Here is a 17,830-nt window from a genome sequence, read left to right on the forward strand (position 1 = left end):
ATATATTGTTTATATATAGTAATTTATAATTAAACATTTTCTGTACACGTGGAAATATTTTTGAAATGTACATCTAAATAGCAACATGCCTGTAGGTAGCCAAATAGGTAGATAGATATAGCCCTACTTTTTATGCCTTTGATAATAATACCAGCTTTGCCACAGAAGAAGATGTTGTTGGGCAAGTAATGAAGTATGTTTCACAGAATGCCCTTAAATGCACATAACGTTGCTTTCTGTGGCTTTCATTTTAGTACTGTTCCACTGATCAGGCTGCTGCAGGCACAGATGCAGAACATGTACAACAGTTCTATAACCTTCTGACTGCCTCCATTGACATAACTAGAGGCTGGGCAGAAAAAATCCCAGGATTTACTGACCTCCCAAAAGAAGATCAGACATTACTCATAGAATCAGCTTTTTTGGAGCTGTTTGTACTAAGACTCTCCATCAGGTAACTATTTATTTCATTTCCTTTTAAGATGATGTGAAAAATCATCCGTCTAAATATTTTTAAGGAATAAATGTGGTGCTATCTTTGAACACTGTCAGTGGTACCGAAAAAAAAACCCCACAGAACATCAGCAATGTCTGCATCCAAAGGATATGGTGTTTAATTTGTTTTACATTGCAGAACCCCCCCCCAAAAAAAGGTGATATAAAAAGAGAACATAGGTCTTGTTAATGTGCTTCTTTTTATTTGATATACCCCATCCTCTTCTTCCATAGTAATCAAAATTGATCCTCAGGTACTATTTGCTTCATACTCATCAGCATAAACTATAGAAAAGCACCTTCAGTATGAAAGCTTTTTCTTTTTCCCCTTCTTTTGTGCATGCACATCTTTGTCATCCGGTTTTGAAAGGGATGAAGAAGATTTAAAATCTTGTTCAGATTGCTTTTCTACTTAATACCAAGTCATTTAATAGAGTGAGATGCTATTTGTCAGTGTAGCACTAGTTAAGACACTTTACCTAAAACACTTTCAGGGACTGGGAAAATTCCAGGCTGGTGATTTGAATTATGCCCTGTTTCCTTAGGTTGAAAATGACCTTTGCATGCATTTTTTAACAGGGGTATTGGGAATGGGGAGGAGAAGGAGAGGAGAGCTTGGCTGTAGTATCTATCTTACACACACATTTTCATATAAAAGAGTTTATGGTGTGGTGTGTATTGTGGTCCATTATTGCATGTATTTTCCATTGGTTTTTATCAGTTTTTACTGTCTGAAAAATGCAGATGAGACAACGTAAATGCTGAGAGGTGCAGAATCTCTTCTTCCTCCATTTTTTATTAGTTTTACATTTCAAAATGTACTTGCTTAGTATTCCTTTGGTTCAAACCTACAGTATTTAATGGAAAATGTCTTCTCTGTTTATGCCTTTGGGCAGGACCAAAATCTTAACTAATTAGACAGTCTACACCACATGCTACAGCTAACCTCAGGCTTATAACCCTACCAAGTAAGCAATCACAGAAGCTTGTTTGTTGTACTTTGGCCCCAAGGGAGAAGCATATTGTAAACGTGAATGCCCACATATGTCTCAGGATAATATGCCTTGGATTTTAAATGACAGACACTTCAATACTGGTTATGCATTTTGCTGTGAAGTAGAAGATGTATTTATAATTTTTTCAATTATTTTTATTTGAGGTCTGATACTGCTGAGGATAAGTTTGTATTCTGCAATGGACTCGTGCTTCATAGACTTCAGTGCCTTCGTGGATTTGGGGAGTGGCTCGACTCTATTAAAGACTTTTCCTTAAACTTAAAGAGCCTTAACCTTGATATCCCAGCCTTAGCAAGTTTATCAGCTCTAACTATGATTACAGGTAAGTGCTGCTTTGTCAATAGAAAGCTTCAGACCATAGTGCTATGCTTTAATGTAGATTCAAGCAATTTCAGTTAATTTAGCTGTATTCAGGGTAAAGTGAGTATGATTTTTAAGCATTGGAATGACCATACTGAAATTGTGGACTAACATTAGGCTATCAGATGCCTGTATTAAAATGTAATCTAACTCTATTTCCTCATGGTTTTGTTGTTTTCTTAGAATAGCCTCTAAAAAGCAGAGTGCTTCCAAGCAAATTGTGTGTAACTCCTATAAATATGTTCAAAATACATGCTGAGTACCAAGAAAAGCCTAATAAAATGACCAGAGATAGGTCTTCTGTGTAGGAATACTAATATTAAGGTAGCTTGAGAATTAGTATAGCTCATGTCTCAGCAAGATAGCCAGACCAGATAGTTGGCAGCTTCACAAGGGCAGACGGGCTGCTTTCATTAGCCCAGCTACTGTAGGCAGTCCATGTACTGCTTTCTTAGGAGAGAAAATTGGAGACTAGTAAGGAAAAAAAATCCTCTTTCACAGTTGCACAAAAGCTTTTGGGTGTGCTTGTGCTCACATCACCCCTTCTGCCTGCTGGGATGAACAGCAGCAAGCAACTAATGACAAAATCTGCCAAATCTGTCCAGTAAGTACAAAAAAGGGGGAGTGTAACCTTACAAAGTCTAATTGTCTCATTCCTGAAACAACAAAGCCCCTTGAAGTGCACACTGCATACCTTGGGCTTCTTGCAATTGAAGAAGCGTGGCTAATGGAAACAGGGAAGGTCAGGAGTAGGGGTGTCTGACAACCACACAGTGGAAGTCAGAGAAGCTGTCATCTCTGCAGAGCCTCACACTCATTTCAGAAGAGCTGGTAGTATAAAGGTGCAACTGTGTCACCAGTGTGAGACACGGCTCCAGTGTGCCTCGGATGCTGTAGCCCCACTGGGGTGGATATTGATTTCCTTTTGCAGTTCAGGCATCCGCCAGTTTACAGGCATTGGCCTCAACAGTATCAGCTGCAGTCTTCATTTTACCTAGGATGATGTGATGGGATAAAACGCTCAATGGCAAATATAAAAACTAAAATTAGCCAATTCCTGCTGATATCTGCTGGGGCCAAGGTTTTGGATTCAGAGTTTGGTGATACGTTTCCTTTCTACATTTTGATGAAGGGTTAGGGTAAACGTGTAATGTGTGTTTTAAGAGAAGTATTTTCTTCAATAATTTCTGTTCATTTCTTCTGCAGTTGAAAATGGTCCCTTAAGGTCCAGATTCTTGTTTCTTTGATAAAATGCTTAAGTCCAGAATAACTCCTTGCAGTTGCTTTGTTGGGTATGAATAATTTTCAAAATGAGTGATACGTTAAAGTGAGAAAGAACATTGCCAACATATTTTGTACTCCTATATAGAAACATCCATTGACATGTGTTCATGAATACTTACATATATGTATTATAAATGCAGTTATATATGTGTATTTCTATACAAACCCACATATATATATAATAGGTTTGTGTATGCACTTAGGTATCTACAAATCAAGAACAGGTGCTGTGTCTCTCCGTATATATTTATAAACAGGCATATATGCTCACATATATGTAGCATATATAATTGAGTTAGATTATTTATTATATTGTAGATATGTCTTTTTTAGACAGGCACAGATAGCTTATTCTTGATTATTTTCCTGGAGACTGAGAGGATGCGGGTCAATGAACAAAGAATGTAGAACAAGCTGTTGGACAGGAAGAAAAGCTATTCTCCTTACAAACCCCTGCCCTGTTTTAACAGGATAATTCTTTGTTCAGTTAGACACTGGTTACTTGCCCTTAAATGAAGTGTCAAAGTTGTCCAGTGGCTGCCTCAGGTTACCCTAAGATATTTAACAGAAATAGCTTTTAATGGGTAACACCCCACATTTCTTCCTTTCCTTGATAATAACCCTCTCAGGAGTTGGCTGTATTGTGCTGGTCTTCTCAAATTTCTAATCAAATGGAAGTAACTGTTGCCTTTAAAATGAGTCTATTTCTGTCCATAAAAGCTTTAAGGTTTTCTGAATTTATCAAGCTTTTCTTGTTGGTTTTTTTTTTTTTCACCTGTATGACATGGTGCCTAAAATGAATGTAATTTTCTGCTCATTCTTTTATTTCATGAGGCCAGTATATCTTTGCTGATTTGTGCTCTTAAAGACAGAGTATACTTACAGGCCATCTAAATTAGACTGAAGCTCCTGTGTCTAGTGATTTATATTCACAGGTTTCAGACCTCCAAGAGCAGCTAGCTAGCTAGCTTAGGGACTTAGCCAGAAATTTGCTCATCTGAAAATGGATGCTATTCTATAATGAGGAGCAGTATCAAAAAGACCCCCAGCAACCTGAAAGAGGAAATCAGGTAATTATGGCACAAAATGCTGGTGGGCATAGTTCTTTGGATATGTTCTCAGTGATAGTATATTGAAGTATATTAGAAAAGCCTTGAGATTTGCTCTGTTGTGCCATCCCATGAGAAATGGCTTCTTGTCTTCTCCCTGTGGTTTGAGTATGACAAGCCATCTGCTGGTTTTCAGCAAGTCCCACTAAAAGAGAAAAAAATAATAATGATGAATTTTGGAAACCGAAATTAGTTGAACATTTTAAGCATTGTTTTGAGGCTTGGCTTAGATTTAGGTGGGTTAGCTACCATACTTTATCTCTGGTGAAGGTACTCTTCTCTCCTGTAATGGACTGTTGAAGGCAAACTCTGGTTCAAGCCCTTTTTGTGAGTCAGAGCATGAGAGAATTACCTTTTCCAGGAACATAGAGTATCTGACTATTGAGTCACTGATTTTTGTGTTAAGACCATTTGACGTATTTCACGGGCTACAGAATAGCTGTTGTATATGTATATGTGGGGACAAGCTGGTGCTCAGAGGGACACCCAAGGCCCAGTCACTGGTCTGATTTCAACAAAAAATGAATCCTACCATGAATCTCCCATGTCCCAGATGGATATTTATGTCATTGGGCTGCAAGATAGGAAGGAGCAGGAAAATTCTGTTTCATGAGTCTAGTTGTTTGATTTTATTAGCAACACTGGAAAACCAAAATGCTGGACTAAGCAAGATTTTCCTTATTATTGCATAAATTGCTCCAGTTCTATTTTGTATTAGTCAACTTTTAATGACTTAATGGCTCAATCAAAAAAAAAAGAAAAAAGACAACAATCGCGTGTTCTATAATAGTCATTGCTTGTTTTAACACTGCGCAGCATCTTAGGTAGCACCAGATTCAAGAGTTGTCCCTCCAGGGAAACAAAAATGCTGCTGGGAATGACCTGTTTGTTCTTCTTGATTTCATGAGTGCTGTCCATAGCCCAAACAAAGTTGTGCTCTTAGAAAACAATCCATCTTGTATACTGGTCATTAATAGCATTGCTGAAAGAGAAAACTGGAGAAGTTGCTACTCTCTTTTGCATGTTCTCTCTCAGTCCTGCTAGGGTGTCAGTGAGAGCTAACATCTCTCTCCCAGTGAAGGAAGAGGGAATGAATGTAAACACTAGTGTTGGGGACCAAAAGACATTCCACTGTTCCGAGTGTCCCAAGGTGATGAAGGCTGTTCTCTCATTTAGGGATATCAAACCAGCTCCCCAGTAACAGTCCCAGTAGTTCCAAAACCCTTTAACTAACTCTGCTGACTTGTTTGGAGCAGCTAAGCTCCATGTCCTATTCCAATCACAGCTGCAGATCACAGCAGAGGATGCATGGTTACAGGCATATATGACCATTCACTCTGTTGAGTAATTTTGAAGAGAATGACAGGAGACCTAGTATCATAATACTTGCTAATTCACTGCTTGCTTTAAGTAAAACTAAAGTATACACAACCTAAAACAAACAGGAAAAGATTTTGTAATATTTTGCATTGTATAATCCACTAGGAAGTCCATATATTTGTGCATTTTCTGTTTATTTTATGTTTCCTGGGAATTTGCAGCATGTTGCCTAGAAGAAAAAGCATCATGTTGGGTTGCTGCTGAATTTCCAAGTCCTTTCAGATAGGGCATCAACTTGAAAGAGTGCCCAGAATGGAAGAAGTGAAATCTGGTTTATTGTGGGTGGCTTGCAAACAGTTAAACTCTGCAATGCCCCAATATGTCTTTTTTTATTTAAAATACTCCTTTAGGATCTTCCTCTCTCTGTCTCTCTTCTCTTTTTTTACTTCCTTCAGCTGGTTAAGAAGGGCTGGACATAACTTCCTCCAGAGCACATCAGCGGCACTCTCAGCCAGATGAAAGTAGTTAGGAAAAAACACATGACACTTTCCCCACATCCCCATGAAAGCAAGAAATGGGTTCTGTCCTGTTCTTTGTCTTTTGGGTTACTTATTCTGTTGGGATGTAGAATCTAAAGAGCTAAAGAAGAGTGCCAAACCGTGGAAAGAAAATGCTGGTCTTCTTAGGACAAGGTCTGTCCTTACTTCCACATGGATGATTTCTTTCAATTTAGTGTTCTGTATGGATCACAAGTGTTCCCGCAAAACCACTCCATGAAGGATTAAATAGTGTTGGTGATGACGCTTTGCAGAGTAGGCCAGATGTTAGCCTATTCTTGAAAATGCTTCCTTAACTTCCCAAATGACCATTCCTAATGATGTGGTTTACAGTTTTCCTAACAGGGTGTAAGTACAAAGACTGAGAGTCCAATGCAGATCATCTCAAGGGCACACTCTAATTTAGCCTCAAATTTCTGCCTGCTCTAAAACTGCTAGTGTTTTCTTTCTCTCTCTTGTTAATTTGCTTTTCCTCTCGGCCTCTTCCTTTCTCTATCCACATCAAAATATTATTGTTTTGCCCACTTGACACTCTCAGTGGGATGCTGCTGAGTACAGAGCATTCAAACCCTCGTTCAGCCAAAGTTTTTCAGCATATGTTTCATTTTAAATGTGTTACAGACCAGCCCAGAACCACTGTATATATTGGGCTTATTCACACTCTTAATGCTTTGTTAGACTGGCACCAGAACATTGAAGAATATTGTGAGGTTTCAATTAATTATGAGTTTGTGTTTGTCTTCCTGCTGTTGGGCTTTCTGTTCCAGTTTACAAACACAATTTTTAGCACCATCAGTCATACCAAGAAAAAGTAGTGAGTCCCGTCTGGCTAAAACAGGTCTGGCTGCTGCAGTTCCCTTCTGAACATGAATTCGTTCAACTTCCCTGTGGAAGGGAGGCTCACCTACTCTTCAGCAGCAGTTATCCTTCAGTCCTGTTTCCAGGAGCCTCTGGAGTGGGTGCTTCTTGTGCTGGGTCTACATACAAGCAGGTGGCAGACTGGAGGAGTGTAGGAGAGCCAGATATAAAAAAAAACCCCAAACCACCCTCCAGATTGCATTGTCTGCCTTCCCCCTGCCACTTTGCTGAGGGAAATACTGTCAGCACCAAAGTGAAGCACTCACTCCTCCTTCTGCACTCCCACCCTTTTGCTGAGGCAAGAACTCTTTCCTTCTACAGCAACCAGCAGCCTCTGTGTTACGCTGTGGTTTTCTTAAAGGAGGGAGCAATCTAATGGTGTCCTGTGTGGTCATTCAGCTCATCTGACTTTTAAGTACCTTGCACAACTGACACAGGGCACTTCCAGAAGATTAGTCATCCACTTAAAATTGTAATCGTCTTCTAAAAATGCCCAGACTTCCACTCCACTTCCAGTTCCCAGCTACGGCACCCTTGTGAAGTGCCTGAGAGTGATGCAGGATGAACATGGGTCAGATTGCAGCAGGAAAGGAGACTGCTGGATCTGATGAGTTGCAATCTTGCTGTGTAACAGAGTGTGCATGGGACAACCAGAAAGGCAAGTGAGCCTTGTGTGTGAGTTATAGAAGAGGAAGAGGATTGTGAAGAGGGAAGAGAAAATCAGATACCTGTATTGAAACTGAGACAATCAAGATGCCTATTTTAAATCTGCAGCGTAAATCTGTTGTGTTTCTGATCTGGCTGACACCCCAGAACAAATTAAGGTTCAAACTGACCCACTCTGACAAAGAGCACAGAGGCTCTTTGAGGTACTCAAGGTCTTTGAAATACTTATGCTCTTGGAGAGGTGTTTCTTATTAAGGTAGCGCTCTGTCTGCCCAGCCTTGCATAATCTGCCCTGTGTCAGAGATTAGGGGAAAAAGGACTAGCACAGCTGGCGAGGGGTTTTCCTGCTCTTTTGCTTTCTTCCTGTCAAGTTTTTGCTGATCAGCATAATTATAGCACAGAACTGCATTTTGGTTCCTGGGAAAGGGAAAAAGGTGTAAAAAACTTGCTGTATTCAGTTTGCCAGGATGAGCTGCTACGTTTGCAGAGCTTTAGAGGCAAGACTCCTGATGAATCATTTTGACAGGCTTATGGAGAGCATCTTTGCCATAAATCACCATTTTTCTTGAAAAAATCAATGTTATCCTAAAACACAAGGCTGAGAAATCCTATATTCACTTTACCCATGCCTTTTTAATTATCATTGTAAGAAAGTCTAAATACAATAATATTTACACACTACCTCAATCAGTTAGAGAAAAATCTATCCATTTTGACTAGCTGTCCTTGGGATAAATCTTATCACTCTTGTGTGGATATGAACATCCTGTGGAAGAAGGAGAATGATTAGAGGCCATCAGCTTCAGCATCATTGCACACTTACCACAGGTGCCTCATACTGCTCCCTTGAGTTGAGTAAGGTTAAGTAGACTGTGGGTTTTTCTTTGTGCAAACGGAACTGGCCGTGTGGAAAAGGCGAGAAAATGTGCTTCCTGCTATTTGAGCCCCATTAAATTTAAATCTTTGAGTAAATTAGACCCAGGACTCCCCAAGTCTACCAAAGAGAGGAACTGTTTCTTATACAAGTACATTCCCCAGAAACCTATTGGATACTAACACTAGAGACTGCGTTAACAGTGCCAAGGCATGCAGTGCCCTTTAGTAGCGGAAGGGGTTCTGTGCAGATGGCTTTGACTTTCTAGAGGTTCATGAGGGATGCTTAGGAGTGGGAGACTGGAAACCCCTGAGACCATTCCAGTCATAAGGAATTTCCTTTGTAGAGATTTGCAAGTAGCAAAGGCCATTGCACAGCGACTCATGCAGGAGGGAACAGTTTGGGTTTTCAGAGACTTCTTTAATATTGTAGAACCAGAGAGAGGCTTAAGGATGGAGTATCTCCTAATTCTGAACTTTGTTATGTAAAGTACAGCTATTAATATTATGATCTTTGCACATACTGTGTTTTGCATTGGCATGTTTCATGGCTAGCCACTAAAGACACCTTCTGAACTTGTCAGTGTGAGACAAAGACTGTGTAGTTCTGTCTGGAAATGTTAACAGTGTTTCTGTACGCTCTGGAGCCAGAGATAATTTTCCATACTCTGCAGCAAAGTACACACCTACTGAGGCACTGGTTTAAAAATGTGCTCTGCTAATTTGTAGTCAGATTTTTGGATCCATTCTAGTATTTCAGCTCCCTAGACTTATAAAGATATCTTCATTTACACAGCCAGGAAACAGCCTCAAAACAGATTAAAAGAGGGGAGCTGCTCAAAGAGTGCAAGATTAATTTAATGTCCTGCAGATTCTCTCAGTAGGCTCGTGGTTGAGAGAAAAAAAACCAAACCCTACAGCTTTTCAAGCCTGTATAAAATATTTATTTGCCAAGATTTTTAATGGCAGAATCTGCCTAAGTATTTACTCTCAGTGACCTGTATAGTTAAGGCTTACATGATTACACTACACACCATTTACTGGAAAGGCTTTAAATATTCATTGACTCCTCATGTTTTAATGTAAACAAGGCACTTAGAATACCTAGTGGTTTTAGTTCCTGCAAGGTGAAAAAGATGTCTGAAGCAGATGTTACTGCTTGGATGAGTACTGCTCTGAAGCAACAGGGCAGATTGATGGTACTTAAATGATAGAGCTTCTGGACAGAGATGTACACGTCTCTGATTCTGATCCCAAACCAGTATTCTTCAGGAGAGAGCTTTGCCTAAGTAAATAAAGTTGAAAGAAGTGTAAAATGGGTGAATATCAGTGGAAAAGCAGACCTTCCCCTTTCTGATTGCCTTCATTGAACCCCATCTGTTTTTATTGGTTTGTCACAAACATCTCGCTAAAGCAGGTAGCAAAGGGGAGCCAATGAGGAGTTTATACACGCATCTGGGCAAGGCACCACTGTGTGCCTGCTTCTGGAATGAAAGGGAACTGCTTCTGGAAGTAAAGGAAACTGAACTCTTTTCACTGTTCATTAGAGAATTATTGCTTGCTTCTCCTGGAGTAGAGGAACAAGATTTAGGGGCACTATAGGGCCCATGGCTGCCAGGGACTGGGGATATGGCCAGGGATGGCAGACAACTTCAAATGCATCAAACACGAGAACTGCCACAATTACTCCTTGTCTGCTGCTCTCACTGTTTTTGTACATTAAGTTGATTAAAATTGATTTAACCTGCGTTTTCTTTGACAGCCCTATCTGGTATAATTTTATTTCATATGTGAATTATGACTTTGTTATGAAGCCAATTCCTACTTAACTGTGAATTTCAAAGTCAAAGTCAAATCAAAGCATCACAAAATTAATTGAGATTATTGGTCTGAAATGTTATATTGATTTATCTACTAAATCTGGATAGCAAACAACACAAAATTCTTTCCCTGTGTAGCAGTAAAGAGACTGCTTTCAATCAAGCAGAAATCTGATTCATTCTACTTATGCTTAAAGAGTCATTGTAGTATTTTAAACTGGTACTTTAAAAAGGTACCCAGCTACCTTTCCTTTCAGGAATGCTGATTTTTGTGATGGATAATACAGCAGCCTTTTCTCTTTAGGAATTGCTCACTCAAAACAAAATAGTTAACTTCCAGGCTTCTTTTATCTTAGACCTTTTAAAGATGAATAAACTAAAAAGCAATGCCTGATCAAAATAACAAAGGGTGGTAAGGTGCCTTTAGTTTCTTATAAGAGTGTCTGCAAATTCCTGATGGAATTCTAGGCTGGGCACTGATGGAGCTGGCTGAGGATATCGATCGCCACTTGAATTCACTGAATAAATAATGGTTGCCATAGTTATTGAGCATTCACAACTGGTGGGGAAGCACGGAAATCTCCAAAACACCTCCTGTGATAGTTTTGCTGGAAAATCACCCAATTAATTCTGTCTCATATCATGAAAATAATGCAAGATACACAGGATGCTTGGACTGCTTGTACTAGAATTTAAATTGTATTTGAGCATCTCTGCCACCTATTTTAGCAGCTAAAGAGAAAACGGCACTTGCAATCTCTTATTTCATGTGACAGAAAGATTAAAGGACATCATATAACCCCATCTGTTCTGAGAAATATTATACTTTCAAAGCACTTTTTGCTTTGAGTGCCAGAGTATAGATTTGGGTTACACCAAAGAAAATGAGTTCTCGATTTTTGGTAGGGGTGCTGATGTGTTTTCTCCTCTGTCTTTGTAGAACGGCATGGATTAAAAGAACCAAAGAAAGTGGAAGAGCTATGCAACAAGATCACAAGCAGTTTGAAAGATCACTTAACTTTCAGTTGCCAAAACAAAGGACAACCGCTCGAGTCCGCAGAGCCGAAGGTACTGGGTGTTCTGGCTGACTTGCGTTCTCTCTGCACACTGGGACTGCAGCGCATCTTTTACCTGAAACTGGAAGATTTGGTGCCAGCTCCTTCCATTATCGACAGGCTGTTTCTGGACACCTTACCCTTCTGAGTCTAGCCACCCTCCGGAAAGGCAAATGCCCACCAGAGCAGGCAAACAGATCGTGACTTACAGCTAACATTTCTGCCCTCACTTAACAGAAAAGCAGCTCCGAGTCTAAATTGAGGTCTTTTCTGGCGCTTTGTCCTTACAACCTGAGGCCTGAAACTTACTGGCTTACTGTTTTGGGGTTGTGTTCTTTGTTTTCTTTCGTGTGATTTGGGTTTTTTAAATGGCTAATATGGCACTTTTGGACAATGCTATCCCAGCAGCAGTAAAAGGTTAACATGACTGTTTTAAATCTGTTGTTTAACACCTCATGGTGTATGAGGAGTAATTGTAGAAGCTGTATTTGAAAACAAGAACAGCGAATAGTTGTTTGCCAGGGTAGTATGTGTTTTGTGAGAATACCTTTAGCATACTTCCTGCATCAAGGGCACACACATCAGCACAATCGAAACAAAAATTCACTTTTTTAGCAAAGTACATTCAATTGAACATTTCATACAAATCAAATATAGCAAAATGACAATGGCTGTTAGCTCCCATGTTCAAGTGCAATTTTTTAAAGTGCTGTCTTACTAAGTCTCGTTTATTAACTAATTTATTTTACTATCAAAACAAACGGAAGAAATCAAGTGAGAAAATTTACATGCACTAACTTACCTGACAGAGTTTTCCAAACTTGATTCCATGTAGCGTGACTTATTGACAAATGTATGTGGAAGACACGGGAGCAATTGTGGCTCAGTTGTTCCTTAGCTAAGGGAATCCGAGTAAGTAGTGACTGGAGCATACAGGGTCAGCATCAGGGATAGTTCAGTTTTAGACTTCTAACACAAGTGACTAGTTAGTAAACAGACAGAAGATGGTTTTCAAGAACAAGCAAGTCTTGTAAAATAGTATGAATGTAAGTGCTAGGAAGGATATAGTGGGCTGCGTTTAAACATTCCGTGTTCGTACTCCTTTTTGTATGTTTATACTGTTGATGCCATATTAATATGAAATAATTTGTTGCATAGTGTCTTTATTTGTATAAATGTTTGTATGCATGGTATATTGTAATGGCTTTGCCTGTATTTATTGCAATGACTGCCAGCTCATGGGAGCCCTGTTACACATGATAACTAAATGGGTGTTCACACTGACTCAGATACACCAGTTGGAAAACTATATACATATATATAATGTGTATATATATATATGTATATACCTATATTTGTGTGCGTGTGTGTGCGCGTGTCTTTTTATTAACCATTTGTACATAAAATATCTGTCCAATCACAAGCAGAGTTATTTTACAATTTATTTGCAGTGACTTCTAAGGCAGTACTGTTTAGCACTTTGATATTAAAATCTTGCTCATGTTTTGCTAAATTCAAATACTATTTAAAAAGTTTAGTTCTAAAAAAACTTTATATGCACTGTATTAAGTCGAAATTTTGTTGGTCATTTTGCTAAGGAAATTTTTGAATGTCAACCTGATGTCACTGTATCTTTTGTTAGCTTTAAACATTCTAGCTTTTGTCTTTTTTTAAACTATGCTGTTTATATGGAAAATTAAATTATACAATCAAACAGATGCCAAATGAATTGCCTAATTGCTGCAAAGGATAACCCAGATATCGAGTCACTGTATGGTTTTCAGATAGTAATCTGGTATTTTATCACTTACTATGTTTGGATGTGCTTTTATGAAAAAATTATTCTTATATCAAGATTTATAGTAGTGTCAATAGGGAAACAGACTTCTAATCACTATAGTTAATATTTCCGGTTTACCTGCAGATAATATTTGGAAAAGTATTGCTTTTTGTATTGACTTTTAAGCTTATGTGCAAACATAATAGCATAATTAAATATCAGAGAAGCTAATGTTTCTTGTAGGTTGCTGTAACAAGCCTGACCAGCAAGACAAATATATTTTGACTGAATTTGCTTTTGTATATACTAAATATATATATATACATATATATATATACACTCACACACATGTGCGCATACAAAAACATACCCACGCAAAATCCAAAAGTATGTTCACTTTTGTCTCCTTGTGTAAGACACAAGGTCCCTTGAGAAATGACTTTTATCTAGGGACAAATCCTGCCGGGTGCTGAGCACCAGCCATAGGAGGGCTCGCAGGCACTACTTGCGAGTGGGCCCTTTCACAGAGAATTTTCAGGCAAATCAGCATAGTACAGTAAAACTGCTTTTTTGTTGAGCAAGGTTTATTTATTAGGTGGGATGTGAGTGGGAGGTAGCAGGTCCAGAGCCCCATGTGAGACTTCACGTAGCCGGTGTCCTCCAGTCTTCCATAGATAGTCTTAACTGTGATACTCTCCCAAGTCATGTCATCTGTGGAGTTGTCCTTCATGTCCACTTCAATACACAGATTCATCCTAGAGTACAACCAGCGACAGGTCACAGCGCTAAAAGAAAGCGTTAATGCAGACTAAATCTACTTCTTTTCTTAGAGCTCTCTCAGTGTGAACATGCCTTTGTCTAGGCAGAATTCAGGAATATATCAGGTGTTAAGGGAGAGTGCCTTGCTTTTATTTCAGACAACAGTGTTTCAAGAGTTTCTTCACTCCGCTGACCGCAGTACCTTTTTCTTTTCCTTTTTTTTCTTCTTTTTTTTTTTTTTTTTTTTTTTTTTTTTTTTGTGGTGTTAACCTGTGGGTTGAAAGAAATGCTCTTGTACATATACAATGTAAATTAAAATTATTAAATTGAATAACGTTTTTTCAGAGGCCCCATGTGTGTTGAATAAGTATGCTTAATTCTGTTAACATCTGATGTGAATTTTTTATCATTTATAAAACATTAAAAAAAATTGTCTACTTGAGTCTTGAAAGTGGAAAAATTGGTGAAGCATGCTTAAGAACACTGGCAATTTAATGGCTAGTCTTTTGATTAAAGCAGCTTTTATACAAATACAATAAGACTCTGCAGTATCTGGTTATGCAATCTCTATTAGATACTGAGAGCTGGACCATGGCTGTCCCAGAGGCTGAGCTACACAGAGACCAGAGCAGAGGGACTACCTGCCCCTCACTGTGTTTCCCCTGCCTGCCAGGAAGGGATTGTAATTAACTCACAGATGATGATGGCCACAAGGGAGGGAGGGGATGGCTATAGGGCTTGTGGTCCCATAGTATGTCTGGCTAGAAAGAGCTCAAAGCTCTGATCCCATCTTTTCCCCTTTTGTGTCAATAAATCCTGGTAAGACAACGCTTCAGCAGGCACCTGCATCATTCTCTTTAAATGTGCATCCAATTGCTTTCCTTACTGTGCCTTTGCTTTGAAGGAGGGATCGCTTATCCCCTGCCAGACAAAGCTGTTTGGCTACAAATGCTTTTTTAACAAATGCAGTTTTGAGAGGCATCTGCCACTGTTCTGAGTATGGCCAGAAGTACCATAGTACTGACGGCTATGACATACCTCCGCAAGAGCTGTTCTGCAGGAGCTGCTCAGCTGGAGATTACATCAAATGATGTGCTCTGGTGGGCTGCAGGATCGGCAAGCTCCCTCTTTGGAAATGTGACAAAACGAAAGGTTGCTCAAACCCTTGCAAATTATTTATTGCTCTTTTTTCTATGCCTTATTTTTTAAATTAAACTACGAATCTTAAAATTGTTAAAGATCATGGCAATGAGTTTTGCATAATAGTCCCCTGCTCGGCAAAATATGCAGATCTTGTAACTAACCCGCACCAGGTTCTGAATATTCACCCTACATGACAAAGCTTATCCTCACTAAACTCACAAGTGTCTTAACTTGCAATTACTTCAGGGGCCAAAAGTTGTGTCCTTAGGCATGAGAACAGGACTGTGTCCTGTTCTCGATCACCTGCTCTTGTGTCCTTATGCGTGCCTTTTGTACTCTTAAACCACATCAGTGGCAGAGTCCTTGCAAAGGGATGTGATGCCTGGTGATGGATTCTGACAGTGGGAGGTTGGGCTGAGTTAGGATTACAATAATGTGTTCTTCCAGTAGGACCATCCTTGGATGGGAGATTGGCACCAACACACCCCAAAGTGAGCAAATTTAACTAGAGGTGAGTCAAATCTTTTCCTACATCTTTCCTACTTTACACATTCAGGTTCATTTGTCCAATACGCAAAGTTAACATTTCAGTTCTGCTGCAGAGAGAATGGAGAGAGAGAGAGAGAGGTTTAATTGTATAAAATTAAGCATGGCTCTGACAAAAATTGGCAACTCCCTCTATGGACAATATGAAACATGTCTTTTGATTAATTATTTGTATTATAGCAACACCTAGAGGCCACAACAGAGATCAGGACCCCATTTTGCTAGCTACCCTAACGGGTACCCCCAGTCCCAACCCACCCACCCAGGAGAAGCTCCAGCCCAAATAGACAAAAGAGAAATAAAGAGGAGCAACAGAGTAATAAAGGGTGTAGAGTGCTATGCCCAAGGGCATGCAGCATTTCAGTCTCACAGTTAGGAGTACAAGTTTTTGTTTACTGAGCTAGTGTCCAGTGAATGCTCTCATTTTGTTTTCCTTTGCTTTCCCTGGGCAATTTATGCTGCCACTGTATCAAATTTTATGGAATAACAATAAAAACATTGAAAATTTCAAACTAACCCATGTATTCAAAGTGATCTTGTTTATTCTGTACCTATAAATCATCCATGAGACTATCCAAAATCCTGGTCAGTCATATGTTTGGAACTAAGCTGTGATGCAGGATTTATAAAAGAGATATTTAGCTGTTCTTTATGAAATGAATGAAAGAGACCATTAGGAATATTGTGAGATACAGATTAAACAATGATTACTAATGGGTAAAAAAGATTAACTTTTAAAAATGACAAAATACTGATGCAGTAATTGAGTAAATGGGGAGTCAATTAATCAAATTCTTAGCAGCAGGTGACATATTTGAGAATTGTATTCCAGACCTATGTTTGTGAGAATTACCAATACAATGATTTGTCAAATAAAAGAAAAAGCAGCTTATTTACCATATGGAAACACTTTTTTTTTTTTTCTCTGCTTTCTTTTTGAACATTAAATGCCTTTACTTGTACATCCATAATATGGAAAGTTCTGGCTGCATTTGGTTACAAAAGAAGTTTGAATACATGAAGCTGTGACACAGCTGTGAAAGTTGTGTGATATCAAGATGGTAAATGCTCCATCCCTGGCCAGGCTGGACAGAGCCTTGGGTGGCATGGTTTAGTGTGAGGAGTCCCTGCCCATGGCAGGGGGATTGGAACTTGATGATCTTAAGGTCCTTTCCAACCCTAACTATTCTATGATTCTATGATTTTGACTTAAACACATGAAAGCAAGGACTTTCTTTAAAGAGAAGGGGATTCCAACTGTAAATAAGTATTATGTATATGACAAGATACTTATGTGTGTATAATGGAAATACTTACTGTCAAGTACAGTATTCTGAAGTCATAGAAGAGAGAAGACCACAGGAAAATAAACGCAATTTTCCCCTATTGTTTAATATTTTCATAGGATCACGAAGCATCTAGGCAGGAAAAGACCTCTGAGGTCACCAAGCCTACCTGTTAACCTACCACTGGCAACTCAACCACTGAACTATGTCCTTAAATACCACATCTACATGTCTTTTAAATAACTTTAGGGATGGTGACTCCACCACCTCCCTGCGCAGCCTGTTCCTATGCTTTGACGACCCTTTCAGTGAAGAAATTTTTCCTAATACCCAATCTAAACCTCCCCTGATGCAGCTTGAGGCCCTTTACTCTCATCCTATCACCTGTTACTTGGGAAAAGAGGCCAACCCCCACCTCACTACAGCCTCATTTCAGTCAGTTGTAGAGAGTGATAAGGTCCTCCCTGAGCCTCTTTTTCTAAAGACTAAACACCCCTGATTCCCTCAGCCGTTCCTCATCAGACTTGTGCTCCAGGCCCTTCACCAGCTTTGTTGCTCTTTGTTCAACATGCTCCAGCTCCTCAATGTCCCTCTTGTAGTGAGAGGCCCAGAACTGAACACAGTGTTTGAGGTGCAGCCGCACCAGTGCCCAGTACAGGGGGATGATCACTGCCCTGGCCCTGCTGGCCACACTGTTGCTGACACAGGCCAGGATGCTGTTGGCCTTCCTGGCTGCCTGGGCACAAGCTGGCTCATGTTCAGCAGCCATCAAACAGCACTCCCAGGTCCTTTTCCACAGAGCAGGTTTCCAGCCACTCTTCCCCGGGTCTGTAGCATTGCATGGGGTTGTTGTGGCCCAAATGCAGGACCCAGCATTGAGCCTTGTTGAACCTCATACCACTG

At 39.6% G+C, this 17,830-nt stretch overlaps 1 protein-coding gene across 3 annotated transcripts in view; it reads left to right on the forward strand.

Annotated features, from left to right (window-relative positions):
• NR4A3 (nuclear receptor subfamily 4 group A member 3) overlaps positions 1–14,394 on the forward strand; it is a 29,091-nt gene extending 14,697 nt beyond the window's left edge. For all 3 annotated transcript variants that reach the window (XM_061364702.1, XM_061364700.1, XM_061364699.1), the window contains exons 6-8: positions 255–454; positions 1,655–1,833; positions 11,299–14,394. In XM_061364702.1, the coding sequence (XP_061220686.1) occupies positions 255–454; positions 1,655–1,833; positions 11,299–11,561 (642 nt within the window). In that variant the 3' untranslated portion in view covers positions 11,562–14,394. The remainder of the gene's footprint in view (positions 1–254; positions 455–1,654; positions 1,834–11,298) is intronic.
• The last annotated feature ends 3,436 nt before the right edge of the window (positions 14,395–17,830 follow it).

Source organism: Neopsephotus bourkii, unplaced genomic scaffold, assembly GCF_033783945.1.
Source record: "Neopsephotus bourkii isolate Nb327-2 ecotype Australia unplaced genomic scaffold, CSIRO-AGI_Nbou_v1 NB_1248, whole genome shotgun sequence".
Taxonomy (NCBI): Eukaryota; Metazoa; Chordata; class Aves; order Psittaciformes; family Psittacidae; genus Neopsephotus; species Neopsephotus bourkii.